The sequence below is a fragment of the Suncus etruscus genome, chromosome 2, assembly GCF_024139225.1.
Source record: "Suncus etruscus isolate mSunEtr1 chromosome 2, mSunEtr1.pri.cur, whole genome shotgun sequence".
NCBI classification, from domain to species: domain Eukaryota; kingdom Metazoa; phylum Chordata; class Mammalia; order Eulipotyphla; family Soricidae; genus Suncus; species Suncus etruscus.
In genome coordinates, this window is record NC_064849.1 from 15725032 (window position 1) to 15742946 (window position 17915).

The 17915-nt window shown below is 38.4% G+C and overlaps 1 protein-coding gene across 3 annotated transcripts in view; it reads right to left on the bottom strand.

The window, feature by feature from the left end:
- Positions 1-17915, bottom strand: part of ATOSA (atos homolog A) — a 94062-nt gene that overhangs the window by 47490 nt on the left and 28657 nt on the right. For 2 of the 3 annotated variants that reach the window (XM_049769294.1, XM_049769296.1), the window contains exon 1: positions 6455-6586. The exons of the other annotated variant lie outside the window; for it this stretch is intronic. In XM_049769294.1, coding sequence (XP_049625251.1) covers positions 6455-6491 — 37 coding nt within the window. In that variant the 5' untranslated portion in view covers positions 6492-6586. Of the gene's footprint in view, positions 1-6454; positions 6587-17915 lie in introns of those variants that run through there. 3 annotated transcript variants of the gene reach the window in all.

The following is a 17915-nucleotide window of genomic DNA, read 5'->3' on the forward strand; positions in this document are numbered from 1 at the left end:
AACCTCTGGATATATTTTTACATAATCACGCAACATCTGTGTACTTTTTCCTACCAAGAGTGTCAGTTTTAAATTCTCAAGAGAATTAAAACCCCAAAATAAGCCACTGTTATTGAATATTCTATTTTTCCATGAGTTAAAAACAACAACACCAACAACAACAACAAGGGGGCCGGAGCAGTGGTGCAGTGGTAGGGTGTTTGCCTTGTATGTGGCTAACCTAGGACAGATGGTTCAATCCCCCAGCGTCCCATATGGTCCCCCAAGCCAGGAGCGATTTCTGAGGGCATAGCCAGGAGTAACTCCTGAGTGTCACTGAGTGTGGTCCAAAAATCAACAAAACAAAACAAAAACAAACAAACAAAAAAACCAAGCCTGCAAACCTCCTACGAAGTTAAATCAAGTCTGCAAACCTTCTACGAAGTTAAATAGTTTAAAGTAAAATATATCATCCCAAACAGCATACTAAAATATAACCAGGTAAAATCAAGATTCTATTTCAAAAGGGTTCTCCAGTCTTTTATATTAGTTGTAAAATAGCAACACACAAATACTAAATCAAACAGAACTTTTTCCCCTTTCTCTTATTTCTTTTCCCATTTTACTATTTCCTTGCTTTTACTTACCGTTTTTTCTCCGGCATATAAGATGACTTTTTAACCCATGAAAAACTTCTTAAAAGTCAGGGGGTCATCTTACATGCCGGTATATGGCATGCTGAAACTTACTCCAGCTTCGGGGACAAGTGATCCAACCCCCTCTTACCATTGCATCCCATCCAGCTGCCAGGTGTTATCACTCATTCCGCTGCTTGCCCTGATTCATCTTTAAGGGCACACAGAGGAGCTGAGTTACCGAACTCTGCATTTCATCCAGCACTGGGTATGCGGCTTTCTGGTGCTCAGGCCTCTGTTCAGCTTTTATGGGACACTTAGGAGGTGCTCTGTCTCCCTCTAGCTGTCCTATTAATCACTGCACCTCAGCCAGCTGCTCTTGGAGGACCGCTCTCCCTGCTCTCAATGTAGAGCACAATTAAAAAAATCACAGTCACTCACTACAAATGACAAATGTAAAATGATTTTTGGTACTCCAAAGTCTGGCTTTATTAATCATATACTCTTAACCTTTGAGGGTTCTACTCTTTTTCTCTTATGGTTTTTTTTTTTTTTGTTTGTTTGTTTTTGGGCCACACCCGGCGATGCTCAGGGATTACTCCTGGCTGTCTGCTCAGAAATAGCTCCTGGCAGGCACAGGGGACCATATGGGACACTGGGATTCGAACCAACCACCTTTGGTCCTGGATCGGCTGCTTGCAAGGCAAACGCCGCTGTGCTATCTCTCCGGGCCCTCTTATGTTTTTAAATTTCCATTTGGTGTGCATTAAAAGAGAGGTAGTTTTATGTGGCGAATATAGCCTAAATCCTATATTTTAACAGGAAAATTAGGGGGTCATCTTCTATGCCCAGTTGTCTTATATGCTGGAAAATATGGTACTACATATTTCTTCAGGATTTAGTCATATACTATTCTATAATCCTGACCATTTTCCTGCCAAATCCTATATTTTCCTGGCTTTCCAGATCAAAAGTATCTATGAAAATGGAAAAGCCTAGAATTATATCTACATATAAAATTCAAGGGAAAGTCTAAATATACTAAATTAAATTACTACTTTCAAATTCTCAAAAAATTGAAAAATAAAATAATTTTAGAAAATGATTTATTATGATAAAAATCTCATTTTATCAAGTGTTAACTGTGTTTTTGTAGTTTTTATACTTATTCATTTTAAACTCAATAAATCTGAAAATCTCATAATGACGAAAATTTAAGGCTCAAAGACATAAAACCATATCCCCAAATGACTTAGCTATATAAAAATGATTTACACAGGACTATAGGTAAGACAAGCTATCTCAAGTTTGACCCTAAATTTTAATGGTCAATATTTAATAATAAAATGTTAAGTAATAGGACTTCTACAAATTAGACAAAGAACTTTTCTCCTATTCTTGAAATAACAAAAAGCTTAATGCAAAATGTGAAGCCCATGTATGTATGAATTGCGAACTGTTTTTAGATTCAAAGTATGAATAACAATGGAATTTCTGCAAAAGTCAAATAAACACTATGTCTTACAGCATCTTTTGTTTTATTGTTTTGGGGACATGTCAGATGTTACTCAGAATTTACTTCTCACTTTCTGCTTAGGGATCAATCTTGACAGGGCTTGGGGGCCATATATGGTGCTGGGGATTGAATCCAGCTCTATTATGCCTAAACCCCTGTGCTATATTTCCAGCTTCAACACTTTAAAGCATACAGATAGTGGATCTTTATGAGAAGTAGAAATAATAATAAAAGACTTCATAGAAGGCATAGAGGGGAAAAAAATCTAGAGTCTGAAGAGGGTACAGGGGTTAATCCTTAGAGGCTGAGCCTGGTTTGACTACTGGCATGGTATATGGTCTCAAGTTCTACCAGGAGTGAATCCTAAGCAGAAACAAAAGTCTTGAGAACTACCAAGTATGACCCCAATCTTCCCCAAGCTCCCCATCAGTCTAACTCAGATTATTATCCCTTCACAAAATATTTTAAATTACAGAATTTTAAAATAAATAAAATGGTACATTATGCTACTTGATTTCAAAATAAAAATATTTTTAAAATAAAATAAGTTTTGGTAATCACTGCAACTGACAAGTATTACAGCTTATATTTGCTATTCTTCATCAAATGGTCAGAAAAAACTGAGGAAAAAGTAATTTTTTTTTTTTGATTTTTGGGTCACACCTGGCAGCGCTCAGAGGTTACTCCTGGCTCTACACTCAAAAATCAGTCCTGGCAGGCTTGGGGGACCACATGGGATGCTGGGATTCGAACCACCATTCTTCTGCATGCAAGGCAAATGCCCTACCTCCATGCTCTCTCTGGCCCCAGAAAAAGTAATTTTTGAATAAATATATTTTATACTTTCAACTATAAAATAGCACAATAATAGCCACTTTAAATAATAATATAATAACCACTTTAAAGCTATGCTTTAATGCTTCACAGAGAAAAAGGCAATAAAAATTCTATTGCTAAATAGTAAATTCAAGAAATTAAAATATGCTAGCAATGTATTTAGCCAGAACACAAACATCAGTTATTACCTGATGTTCTGATAGTAAACAGACTTTTTCAGTGATCCAAAGTTAAAAATTTAGACCCAAGAAGGCAGATCAAAGAAGTGGAGAACATTCCTATCATGCTTAGGGTCCTATATTCTATCCTTGATATCTCTTTGACACCCCACCTAAACACAGTGAGATACAGCTCTTACATCGCCTAAGCACAGTCAGCCAGGTATGGGCTGGTGGTCTCCAAGAAACAAAGGGGAGAGCCCCCAAAACAACAACAAAATAGAATCTTTTTTTCTGAAGGGAGGATCTTCCATGAAGTAACTCAGAGAACACAGAGATAAAGTCAATTATGGAACAGGTCAATGCCTGGACTAGAAATGCAATAACAGTATTTGGAGGAGTCCAGAGCCAAACTAGATGATACTGGGGTGAGGAAAACTGTGGTGTCATAGATTCAACCTTGATCCCTGAGCATAAAAGCATGTACTTCTAACTTTTGAGCTATTTCCTTGTCCTACCTAACCCCTAATATTTAGGAACTGGGCCTATGTGTAAAATGTGTAAAATCAACTTTCAAGATGATTCTTCTGGTAACACAATAGCAAAGTCAACTATAAATTGTAAAAAAAAAGTCAATGGCAAAGTCAATTATAGTAAAAAAAAAAACAACTAGACACTATTTTGTATAATTAAGCTTAAATCTATAGGGACAACTTTCTTGCCAATTTCATGCTTCTTTATCTTTTGCAGATGTTACATTAGAATGAAAAGAGGGCCAAAGAGATGGCACAGCAGTAGGGCATTTGCCTTGCACACAGCCAATCTAGGATGGACAGTGATTTGAATCCCGGCATCCCATATGGTTCCCTTTGCCTGCCAGGAATGATTTCTGAGCACAGAGCCAGGAGTAACCCCTAAGTGCCGCTGGGTATGACCAAAAAACCAAAAAAAAAAAAAAAAAAAAAGAATGAAAAGAACCTGGTCTTAGAAATTGGAAATTGTTCATTCATTTATTTTTTGTGAGGGGTGCATACCCAGTGGTGCTTAGGGATTAACTCCTGGCTCTCCACTCAGGAATTAATCCTAGTGGTGCTTGGGAGACCATTTGATTGCACCTAGGTCAGCCACATGTAAAACTCTGGTCCAAAAATTCTATTAATCCTTAATTAGCCAAGGGAAAAAGGCACAAGTTAATTTATCCAAAATTTTGGTCTTTGTTCCATAATTTAAAAAATAAATAATTGGGGCCAGAGCAGTGGCGTGGAGTGGTAATTGCCGACGATAGTCTAGGACAGACCAAGGTTTGATCCCCTGGCATCCCATATGGTGCTCCAAGCCAGGAACGATTTCTAAGCACATAGCCAGTAGTAACCCTTGAGCATCACCGGATGCTACCCAAACCTCCCCCAAAAATGAATAATTGATAAGAACAATAGCTAAAAAACTGAGAATGTTCATAAGGACTTCCATATGGCTAGTTTCCATATTTAATAAAGTTGAGTCCTCAACATACCTCTGCATCCCTGTACCCACTTCCCCATCTCCTTTTACAATTCCTTTTCTGCAAATGAGTGCTTTACATTGTGGAAATCAACACATCCAAGGAATAACACAGCTTTTTCTTTTTTGCTATAATTTCTATGGTAGCCTTTAATAAGTTTAAAATTTGGGCTAGGCTACACATAACAACTGAAAAAACAAGAATGCCACCTTCTTTCATTTGTAAAAACAAAAAATAAGGGGCTGAGATATAGTACAGATATAGTATAGTGGGCAAGGTATTACCACATAAGGTCTGTCAGGAGAGAGCAAATGGGGTGTGGGCGAAAAATAAAAATAAAGAGCTAAAATATTAATTTTATATATATCATACAATTTTTATTTATTATATATAAATGACTCAGTTAAAATAGGAGCTACTTTTGAAATCAAGTAAAACTGAATATGCAAAGGAGAGATAGTACAGGAGGAAAGAAAGTACTTGCATTGCGTGCCACTGACCTGAATTGTACTGTACTATTGTCTCTGAGAACAGCCAGGGGTCACTCCTGAGCATAGAGTCAGGAATACTCCCAGCCCCCAGCAAAAGAAATTCTAAAAAAATTAACAGAAAAGAAAAAGGGGGGAAAAAATCCCCCAAACTTCATAAACATGTAACTTGCCAATTAGCTTTCTTTTTAATTAAATCAAAAGATTCACTCACTAAGTTAACTAGGTAAGTTTTATAATTTCACAGCACTGGGAATATATACATAAATATTACCTAAAATTTTTTTTAGTCATTCACTGGATAAACTTGTTTTTCAGATCTCCTAAAACAAACTATAATCTATTTTAATTATTATGGAAATTAAATTAGTGAAGTTTCACTTAACTACTTTTTATTGTATATGCAGTATTAAGCCAGGCATGCACTGATTACATTTTAGAGTCTTACTTTAATTTGAAAATACTGTTTTAACATTATGGTATGTTGTCTTCAAAATCCTTTGTTTTTTGATTTTCTATGTGGGCACAATATAACAATAGTGATCTTTTTACTTGGACTATTTCATCCTGTGTATGAACTGCACAGAATGAATAATTAGAGATTATACAATATAAAACAGTATCTTCAGAAATCCTTATTTAAAAATAGCACATCAAGCCCTTTAATTGTATCCATTTTCTCACTAAACTAAATTCTGACAATCTTTCAAATTCAAAAATAATGAATATCAGCTTAAAAGGTGAGATTTATTTAATTACTTTTTTTTAAGGGTAGAGACTGTTCAACGGGCTGAAATACATGTTTTGCAAATGGGAGGCCCATTTAGATCCCCAGAATTGCATAGGGGACAGCCTTGGAGTCCCTGAGCACCACTGGGAGTGACCTCTTAACAGACAGACTACAGAAGTAGCCTCTGAGCAATGCCAGGTGTGGCCCCAAATACAAACCAAATAAACACAAACATTTTAAATAGCAGTAAAAAAAAAATAAAACAACAAACTAAAGTCCCCCAATGCAGTCAATGCTTCTGGCTAATCCCCATTCTCTTCCCCTGGTATTTCCAGTTTAATATTTTCCTCATTAAAGTAAAAAACAGTTTTTCTGTTGTTTTTTAATCGTCTTTCAATCTTAATGATCTTTTTTAAGCAACAGAGTAGATACAGCTTATATAAAACTAAAAAAAGAAAAAAAATCCCCTAAGTTCACTGTTTTTCAAAGTGAGATCATTTTTGTCGACCTATTTATAACAATCCATGCAAAGCAAACATCACAACTGGTAAACAGCTACAGAGATTTGCAAGCTTAAATAGAAAGCCCTTAAAAACACTTCATTACACACCGTCTCTGTGAAGCCCTTTGTTCCCACTGAAAACCATACTGGAATCCTTGGGTAAGAAGTCGCTCCCGGCTGTCAGGAGCTCTACAGCCCCGTCACGGAGGGATCCAGATGTCTGCAGTGGTTAAAACAAATGTTCTGCCGGTGGGTGCTGATTCCGCTTCCCTCCGCGTCAGGTTTTCACAAAGGCAGCAGAGTAGGAGCGCACATAGCAACAGCACTCACAGCTGATTGGACGGAGGGTGTGCTCAGCCCCCTGGCTCGCCAGGGCCACTCCAGCTTCCTGCCTACTTGGCAGCACCGAGCTTCGCTCCCCTTACCAACTCAGCTGTTTGGGCAACTTGAAAGGCAACGACAGCAGAACCATAATCACCAAGTACTCGAGCACGAGCCCACAATACCTGTGTCTACAAACCGGGAGAATTTCCCAAGGTAACGTTTATTCAGTTAGTTTCACCAAAAAACTGAAGACAAAGAAGGGGGGTGGCTGGAAGAAATCTATCACTTCACATTTCAAGTAGATCAGGTTTGACTACCCTCCAAAAACACACCGGCACACAAAAAGTTACCATTAATTCATCGAGTTCCATCTATCTAGATTACTTCGACAACAAGTAAGTTTACAACAAACCTTAAATTCCTAGAAAACCACGACCAGTTAAAGCCTGAAAAGACCCAAAGTACCATACTCATTCTAATTTTATGTTGTGCCTTGAAAGGGCAAGAAAAGATCGAGTTATAGATTTATTAGAAAGAGATTAAAGGAGGAAGATAATCAGCTCCTTAGCTCTGACAAAAATTAAAGATTTAATTGGATACTGGCTTTAAAATCTTTCTTATGACATTACATTACACAATGACAAATTCATTGACTTCCTTCATCATAAAAATTTTTGGAGCTCCAAAAACCCTCCAAAGAGGGTTTTTTTTTTTCTTTCAGGTTTTAAGTGCTGGATTTAACATACTGGACTACATTATCCTACAAGTCTTCAGAACAAAAGCCCCTCCCCAACTTTGGGGGAATCAACTGAAGCAGAAGTAGATAAGCACATATAAAGAGTCAGAAAAATTCTTCATTTAAGAGCTGGTGAATATCATGTAAATTAGACGAGTGTTTTGAATTTCAGCCTTGAAAAAGCAACGAAGTGGAACCTTCATTTTTGAATGCATCCACTAAAACATAATTCATGATATTTCATACCTATAAAAAGATTTGTAGGACTACAACAGAAGCATATTTTTTACTACTCAGATCTGTTTATTTGCAGTGTCTTGGTGGTAGAGAGTAGAAGCTGATGAAAATGCTGGCACTGTTAAAGTACACTATGATCCCGTGCCACTATTTTTAAAATGAGAGGCCACAAACAACACTGTAGGATCTACCAGATTACGAACCTAAAAAAACCTTCTAGGATTTCTGGAGTTCCACAGTATGTAAGAAAATACAACCTGCTAACAGTTAATCTGATTATTGTCTTAAAGCACCTACGAGTCTTATTACTGGCTCCACAATTAACCAAAGGAAGAAATGATAATGGGAAAAGAGAACGTTGGAACTGATCTTAGAGAAAGAATAGCATAGTAGAAAGAATAAGAATTCTTAGGCAGACAGACCAACCACATTAAAAATGAATCTGTAATTTACTAAAAAGCAAAATGCCAAAATCCTATACAAATTACTAAATCACTTTTGGGCTTCAGTTTATTAAATATAAAATGGAGCTAACTCAGAGGGCTATTGTGAAGGCTAACAGCTGCACTCTGATAGCCTCGAAGATCTGCTAAGAAGGACCTTCAAAGAGCTCTTCCTGAGTCAGAGAGATAAGGCAAGGGGCTAAGGCCTTGCATGCCAATGACCTGATTTTGAAACCCTGGCACTGCTGATGTTCCCCAAGCCACCAGGGTCACTACTGAGCAGAGCCAAGAATAGTTATGAGCACCTTATGAGCACCACTTCGAGTGACCCAAATACAAAAACATAAAACAAAAACAAAATCTTCCTCTAGACTAGAGAATCTTTGCAAAACTATTCTACTAGGAGAAGCCTCCCACAACCTAATTATAAATCTCTGCTTAAAATTCTTCCCCAGAAGCATTCACAAGACTCGTCTTGAATTCCCTGTACTTTTTTCTTAGTACTCAGTACAGAATGCTCACCAGGATTTGTAAAAAATAAAAAATTGGTCTAAGGACTTTCTTCATCATTACACTGTAATCACATTAAAGGGAGGTACTGAATCTAACCACTTTACTGCTTACTTAGCATGAGGCTTAATGCATATATGGTATACTATTTGATTTAATCTTACAACCACAAGAGAACAAGTATAATTATGATTATTGTCAAAAAAGAAAATCAAATTTAAGGGCTGGAGAGATACTAGAGTAAGTAAGGTGCTTGCCTGTCTTGCAGCTGACCTGCATTCAATCTAGGGCACCACATATGATCCCCAAGTACTGCCAGGAGTAAGTCCTGGGCACCAATGGGTGTGTCCCCCTGCTCCAATGTTTTAAAATAAATAAATAAATGAAAGAAAAGTCAGATCTGAAAATTTACTCAAGTTGTATGACTAAATAAATGACCTTTAAGATAGTCGAATGTATACACATTCATAAATCAAAAGTCAACTATGTCTTTTTGGAAAAGGAAAAATAATATATAATCCATATAGTTTTTAGAATATTTCTTTTCAGTTATAATTCTTAAACTTTTTAGGTGGGTAGAAGCTTTGGGCCATACTTGGCAGTGCTCTGTACAACTACTGGTAATGCTGGGGGACCAAGGAGTGCTAAGGATTGCAGTGGGGTTGGCTGCATGCAAGGCAAATACTTTAGTCCCTGAGCTATCTCTCTGGCCCAAAATTCTTTGATTTTTTTCTTTCTTTTTATTTTAGTTTTTTGGCCATGTTAGAAGATAGTCAGGAGTCATTCTTGACTCTTCACTCAAGAATTACTCCTGGCAGTGTTCAAGGATCGAATCAGGATCAGTCACACGCAAGGCAAATGCCTTATCCTACTGTATTATCTCTTGAGTCCCACCTTTGGCTTTTTAATGAAAGATTATTACCATATAAAATCATCAATATCATATGCAAAGAGATCTTAGATAATAAAGAAAACTTACATAAATATTAGGCTTATAAACTATAAATAAAAGCTTCTACAACAATTATTTCACTTAAAAATAAAGTTCAATTGAATGATATATTTAATAAATATATTCTCCATACTGCCAGTTTTACAATAATTTCAAAATGACACTTTAATAATTGAAAAATAAATCTGTGCTTTATTCAAATTTCCCAAGCTTAGTACAAAGCTATAAATGTTATGTGTTTTGTTTTGTTTGCTCTTGGGCCACACCTAGTAATACACAGGGCTTAATCCTAGCTGTGCTCAGAGAACACTCTTGGCATACTTAGGAGACCCTATATTTGGAGCCAGGAACTGAACCAGGGTCATGTGCGTACGAGACAAATGCCCTAACTTCTATACAATCTCTCTAGCCTCATAAAAGGCTATATGTTATAACATAATGTATATTAGTACTTTGTGTGTTTCAACAGCTTCCAAGTTAGGAATGTGAATGCCACAGGTTGGAATGACAGTATAGTGAATTAGGGCATTTGCCTGGCATGTAGTTGACCAGTTCAATCTCTAGCACCACACAGGGTTCCTTGAGCACGAGCAGGAGTGATCCCAGAGCCAGGCGTAAATCATGAGCACTACTCAGTATGGCCCCAAACCCAAATTTAAAAAGAGACAAAGAGAAAACAAAGTGAATAATACGAAATTCAGTACCATGAGTCCCAGGTTCTCAATCCTAATGTTTCCCCTACTCCGCCTCTCCTATACCCCACGACTTAACATAGTCTTAGCTGTGCTAGATCATAACTGCTCCAAAGAAACAAGTTCAAAAATAAAAATTACATATATCAGACTAATGTAAGTAACTAAGTTCAAAAATGCCTTCCATAAAAAAATCCTGTTCATTTTGTTTAGGATGCTGGGGATTGAGTCCAGGTCACATGCATACAAAGCATGTGTTTTAATTCCCCAGTGCCAAAAAAACCCCTACATATTACCAATAAAAATTAAAATAATTTTCAAATTATCAATGGATTTAGATGATCTATACCTTCTTTTAGTGAAGTGGCACTAATCTATTGATAGTGAGATGATTTAAAGATAACCATGCTATCATGGACATTTTAAATAGAAAGAAATATTACTAGTTAAAAAAGAACACTTTACAGGTAATAACTCTTTAGAGAATAATACATAACATGTACAATAACCATACTACATAAAGATATCATATTAGTAGGCCCATGCTAGACATGGCATGAATTTTTTTAGATGCCCATTTCCTTTGATCCCTCATGGGAAAAACCAGGTTCAAATTTAGGACTTCCTGAATCTAATAGGCATGCTCCTACCAATGGAAAAAAGGACTTAACTACTCAACAGGGAGCCACACTATAGCTGCAGTGCAATCACTACACAAGGATGCAAATAAGTGATTCAATATGCAACTTCGTTACTTCATGATAATAGGTCACACACCTAATCCATTGAAAGTAGAGGAAGAAATAAAGAACACAGAACCCAAAATCAGAGATTTGGGTTCGAGTTAAACCCTGTTAATTTGCTTTTTCCTGCTGAGCCAGCCTAGAGACACCAAGGACTATAATCCCTCCAGGACCCACACCTGGTAAGATGTCCCCACCCAACGAATGTGGGGCCGATTTCTGCTGTGTGTATGGCACACAGAGACTTAGAAAGGATGGCGGCCATGCTCTCTGCCTTTTTCCTGCTGAGCCAGCCTAGAGACACCAAGGACCGTAATCCCTCTAGGACCCACACTGGGTAAGATGTCCCCACCCAACAAATGTGGGGCCGATTCCTGCCTTGTGATTGGGCACCCAGAGACTTAGAAAGGATGGTGGCCAGGCTCTCTGCCTTTATCCTGCTGACCCAGTTTAGAGACACCAAGGACCATAATCTCTCCAGGACCCACATCCGAGAAGCATGACCTCTCCGCTCTGCTCCACGGCTGTGCTTATCTTTTAACCCCTGAATTCCATTTCTCCATATTGCAAAAAAGCAATCTACAGCCTTACCAATGGAGAAATTTTGCAGAACACCCCCTTGTTTAAAGAAATCAAGATGGCTGCTCTGATAATCTAAAAAGTAGGAAACAGCTAGGTATCCTCTCAAATAAGAAATTTAAAGTAAAGTTATGGAAGATGTTCAGGGAGCTCAAAAAAAGCATCGCTAGACTTGACTGAAGCACAATTCAGCATCAAGAGGATTTGACGACTGAAATTAGAAATTTTCATACTGAAATAACAGGTCTGAACAACTGAGCTTATGCAACTCTTGCCAGGCATGGGGTTTGGAGAGACCCCATGCCAGAGGCTTTCTCCCTAGCCTGTGGAGTGGGCTCAGGTGGGTTCAGGGGTCCTCAGGCTTCTTCCCTCCCTTCGTACTCCAGGGGGGAGGTGCATGGGGAGGAGGGCAGCCAGATATCTGGTTTCTGGTTTCCTCTTTGAATCTGGAGACCAGCTCTTGCCAGGTATGGGGTTTGGGGAGGCCCCATGCCAGAGGCCCTCCCCCTAGCATGGGGAGTGCTGGAAGGCTTGGCAGGCCCCCAGCCGTCCTTGTCTTTTCCCCCTGACTCCAGGCCTTTCCTGGGTGCCAGCTCAGATGGCCAGAAGTGGGTCCAGGTGGATCCTTAGGGGTCCTCAGGCTTCCCCCCTCCCTCCATACTCCAGTGGGAAGGTGCATGGGGAGGAGGGCAGCCAGATATCTGGCTTCCAGTTTCCTCTTTGATTCTGGAGGCCAGCTCTTGCCAGGTATGGGGTTTGGGGAGGCCCCGTGCCGGAGGCCTTCTTCCTAGCCTGGGAGTGCTGGGAGGCTTGGCAGGCCCCCAGCCATCCCCCTCTTTTTTCTCTGGACTCCAGGCCTTCCCTGGGTGCCGGCTCAGATGGCCAGAAGTGGGTTCAGGTGGATTCTTGGGGTCCTCAGGCTTCCCCCCTCCCTCCGTACTTCAGTGGGGAGGTGCAAGGGAAGGAGGGTGGGCATATATCTGGCTTCCCATTTCCCATTTGATTCTGGAGGCCAGCTCTTGCCAGGTATGGGGTTTGGGGAGGCCCCGTGCTGGAGGCCCTCTCCCTAGCCTGGGGATTGCTGGGAGGCTTGGCAGGCTCCCATCCGTCCTTCTCTTTTTCCCCTGGACTCCAGGCCTTGCCTGGGTGCTGGTCCAGGTGGGCTCTATAGGGGTCATCAGGCTTTCCCCCTACCTCTCCCTACAGTAATGGGAATGTGCTTGAGAGGAGGGTGGGTCGTTCTAGCACTGGTTTATGTTGGGACAGTCACTGGAAATTATTTCTCCTTGGTCTCGTATTGATAGTATTGTATGCATATAGTTTATATATGCATAATATCCATCTTGTATTGTGACCTTGATACTGCCCTACAAAGCTCATTTCTAATCTTTTACTGTCTCAGTCCCAACCCTTATTTCCCCCCATCTTCCCATGTAGGTGCAGCTCATGACATGAAGCTCACCACATAGAGTGATGAGTGCAGTTAGAGAAATAACTACACTGAAAACTATCATAACAATGTGAATGAATGAGGGAAATAGAAAGCCTGTCTCGAGTACAGGTGTGGGTGGGGTGGGGAGGAGGGAGATCTGGGAAATTGGTGGTGGGAATCTTGCACTAATGAAGGGGGGGTGTTCTTTACATGACTGTTATCATACAACTACAATCATATTTGTAATCAGTGTTTAAATAAAGATAATTAAAAAAATAAAAAAATAAAATTAAGACACTAAAACATTCTTTTTTTATTTTAGAATATTTGTTTCTCAAAGAAGAAATAGCTTGTTCAATCAAATTAAATTCAAAAAGAAAACAAAAAGGAACAACAACAAAAAAAACATTTAGCCTTTAAAGTTCTAGAATGCTATCAGTCCCAAACATCCATCAAGTTCAAGAATAGACAAAGCAGAATAGAATAGTAATATTTCATTGGAATATGCCTAAACAACACAGGGATTTCTCAACACTTTGCAGTAGACTTTAAAGCAGAGGCAACATTTTGGGAAGCAACTTTAGAAATACACCTTTTCACAGTGATGAAGAGAATCAGGGCAAAATTGGTCAACTGAGCAACTTTTCCAGAGAACATCATCTAAGAGTTCTTTTCTATATTTGTTTTTCCTGGATACTTCAAATTCAATAGGTCAGCAAAAAAAATCTTTTGTCTCTTTCATTAACCAACAACCATGCTACTATTTTCTCTGCTTGTGACATGTCTGGGGACCATGAAATTGCTCAGTCTCAACTTCAGTTCATACTGCAATTTTATAGGAAGCAAGACTAACAGCACAACACAGCAGTAGAGATACAACCGCGCTGGGGGGTTAATTTAGGGGGATCAGTGGGCGTTACTCCTTCTTCTTCCAGATATTAGTCTTGCTATCTCTTTTGGCCAGTGGTGGTTGGCCCCGTTTTCTCATGGGGGATATATTGGTAAGACACTAAAACATTCTTATAGTGAGCACTGAAGTGGGAGTCCCTGGATTCCAAATGCATTCTGCACCTGTTTCTGTGGATAAAAACATTAGAACATAATTATAGACTTATATAAAGAGCAGTTATTTGAACACCTGCTCAATCTAAACAGCTGTATTCATTGCTGCAGGTTTCTTTGAAATATAAAAGAGAATAAAGGTTTTTGTGCTTTTCCTCTTCCAAAAAAAAAAAAAAACACAACCCTATTAGCTTTGTAAACTATCACTTCTCTGAAATTGCTAACTTAGGAAGGATTTTCTTTCTCTTTCTCTTTTTCCTGCAATGTATATTATATGGAACAACGGGATTGTATAAAGTAGTCTGAAAATAGCAACATGCTATACAAATCAGATGATCATCCCTAGTAGTAGCAGAAGTACAAAATATCACTCTCATTTTACTAGAAAGATCCTTGGAAATTGCAGGACATATTGGAAAAGAGCAGATATTGTAGGAGTTCTCATTCTTTCTATTTACAAAGCTGTGCTAAAAATATCTATTTAATGTATCTGAGTCTTTCTTCATGTGCAAAGAAATGGTTTACAAGAGATTTAAGTTTCCTTTTTTCCTTTGCAAACATCAAATCTAAAGGATTCTAATAAAGGGCAAATGCACATATATGCACACATGTAAAGAGTGTCAACACAAAGATTTCAACAAATGGAATGCATGATAACATACATATATCAGTAGTAGTAATCAGTATCAATAACAGTGGGGATAAAATTTAAATATCAACCACCAAGTATTTTTATGACACTGATATATTCAAGTTTCTTAAGCAATGTCACATTTAATAACACATTAAGTAGCTCAATAACTCATTTGCAGGAATAAATGGAAGAGCTAAAATTTAATACTTAGCAGTTTTAGAAAACAGGGAAATTTATGGCTTTCTCATTAGTTATAATTTTATTTAAACAGTATTATGTTGGTACTTGGATAAATGGAGCCATCATAAGTTACATTAATTTTCACCCATTTTACTAGTGGTCAAAACTGCTGGTTTGTATTCATTATGGCCTCATACAAAGATTGAGTTTTTTTTTTGTTTTTTTTTTTTGTTTGTTTTTTTGGTTTTTGGGTCACACCCGGCAGTGCTCAGGGGTTATTCCTGGCTCCAGGCTCAGAAATTGCTTCTGGCAGGCACGGGGGACCATATGGGATGCCGGGATTCGAACCGATGACCTCCTGCATGAAAGGCAAACACCTTACCTCCATGCTATCTCTCTGGCCCCAAAGATTGAGTTTTTAAGAACTAAAGCATATCTTAAAGTTAAAATATTGAAACAACTCTCAGATTTAATTGCAATTCTCATTTTTCAAAAGGTTTTGGGTTATGATGACCTAGATTAGTTCCAGAAGCAGAGTCATGTTTACAAAATCTAAGATCTTGGAGAGAAGAAAATGTTCTAGCTATGTTTTTTTTTTTTTTTTTGGCATCATTCATACTACATTGTTTAAAATGAGATAGAACAAAGTTTATTTATATTCTAAGCTACTGGACAAACACTTAGTCTAATAATATCTTACACACACTACTCATATTTAATAAGTATCAAGAGTAGGCATAAACTTAACTTTTATTTCCTATAATTTATAAATGAATATTACCCTAAGAACATAAAATGTCAAGACTCATGTGATTCCCTTTACCTATAACCATGTTTCTTAAAGACATGTTCTCTAATACATAACAACTCACAAAACTTAAGAACAAAAAAGCAAATAAACCCCATCAGAATATGGGCGAAAAAACTGAACACTTTACCAAAGAAGACACACATAAGAACACCCTACCCATAATGTTCATTAATAGAAATAAATGTAAACCAAAATAACAATGACAAATCATTTCACACTGCTATGAATGGCCTGTATCAAAAAGGTCAGAAACAAGAGCTAGTGGGGGTGTGAGGGCAAAAGGTTTAATATTCTCTCATTTAAGACTGAGAATGTTAACTGGTCCATTCTTTATAAGGAATATATGAAATTTCTTAAGATATTAAAAACAGGGGCCGGAGAGAAAGCATGGAGGGTAAGGCGTTTGCCTTTCATGCAAAAGGTCATCAGTTCGAATCCCGGCATCCCATATGGTCCCCCGTGCCTGCCAGGAGCAATTTCTGAGCATGGAGCCAGGAATAACCCCTGAGCACTGCTGGGTGTGACCCAAAACCACAAAAAAAAAAAAAAAAAAGATATTAAAAACAGAGCCTGGAGCAATAGCACAGAGAGTAGGGCATTTGGGTTGGATGTCACCAACCCGGGAATGACCCAGATTCAATCAAGCCAAGGCACCCCATATGGTCCCCTGAGCCTGGCAGGAGCAAGTTCTGAGTGAAGAGTCAAGAGTAACTTGTGAGTGCCTCCAGGAGAAACTTTTGAGTGCCGCCAGGTGTGACCAAAAAAATCCCTAAATAAATAAATAAATAAATAAATAAATAAATAAAATAGAACATTGAAAAGAATCTAACAGTTTCACTCTGAAGTATCTGCCTAAGAACACAAAACATTATTTTTTATTTTTTGTAGAAGATGCATGCATACCTGTTTACTGCAACCCTATTTACAATACTCAAGTTCTAGAAACAACCCAAGTAAGTGTCCAACAGATGAGTATAAAAGAAGTTGTGGTGTGTGTGTATAATTCCAGTATGTGTATACACTGAAATTATTATTCAGCTCTTAGAAAAGAAGAAATGTAGGGTTAAAGTGCTTGCAGACTGATCCTAGTTTGAATCTTGACACCACATATGGTCTCTGATTACCAGTCCCTACCCCATCACCACATGCACCACCCCAGCCCTGCCCCACTCCCTTTCACACTCATTACCTTAGGTGTGGCACAAAAAGAAACAAAATAAATAAGGGAAAAGGAGAAATGTTGCCTTTGTTTACAACATGGACCAAATTGATAAGAGTCATAATGAATGAAGTCAGAGGGAAGACACATACAGCAGACAATAGATCTGGGGTTCAAGATCTGCCCCCACATGCCTTCAATGAGTCCTGTATGAGACCCCTTGAGAACTGCCAGATATATGGCCCCAACCCTCCTCAAAAGTTTCAGTAACAGTTGGGGCTGGAGAAATAGCCTTAAGTACCTGTCTTGGTCACTGCTGACTCCATGCTCAGTATCACAGATGGTCCCACACGCATGGCTAGAAGTGATCCCAGACTACATACATAACTGGGTACAGCTGAGTACATCCCCACCCCAACCTCATGCAAAGGTTCACAAAAAGTGAATTTTTGAGAAGTGCAGGGCTCCCAAATAAGTGTCGGGGGTCATTGCAGGTTACATGGCTCAGTATTAGGAGGTAGCAATGTGGCAAGGGCCACTGGTGCTAGGGAGAGAACCTAGGGTCACACACATTAAGCACCCCAACCCATAAACTATCTTTCTGGACAAATAAAAATATTTTCATGGAGTTAATGTATTTGACATTTATTTGTCCCTGTAACAATTTTTGTAAAGAAAAAAATAAAAAAGGCTGTTTTACAAATAAATAAGTTGAATCTTAGCAATCTAGCCTGGTTGAGTCAACAAACCCAGGTTGATTTCCAACTCCTGTGTCTTTCTTTGATAATCTATCTGAGGAAGACTTCATTACTTCTAATTAAGCCAAAAGTCACTCATATTCTACATTTAAAATTTGAAGAATATTAGTGGAAATTTGCTAACATAAAATAGTTATGTAGTATTAAGTAAATTAAGTTAAAACAATTAAGTATTAAGTAAATAGTGTACTTTTTCTTGTTTGTTTTGGGTTTATACCTGGTGGCTCCTAGGGTTTACTCCTGACTCTTCACTCAGAAATTACTCCTGATGGTGCTTAGGAGACCACATGGAATGCCAGGGATCAAATCTGGGTTGG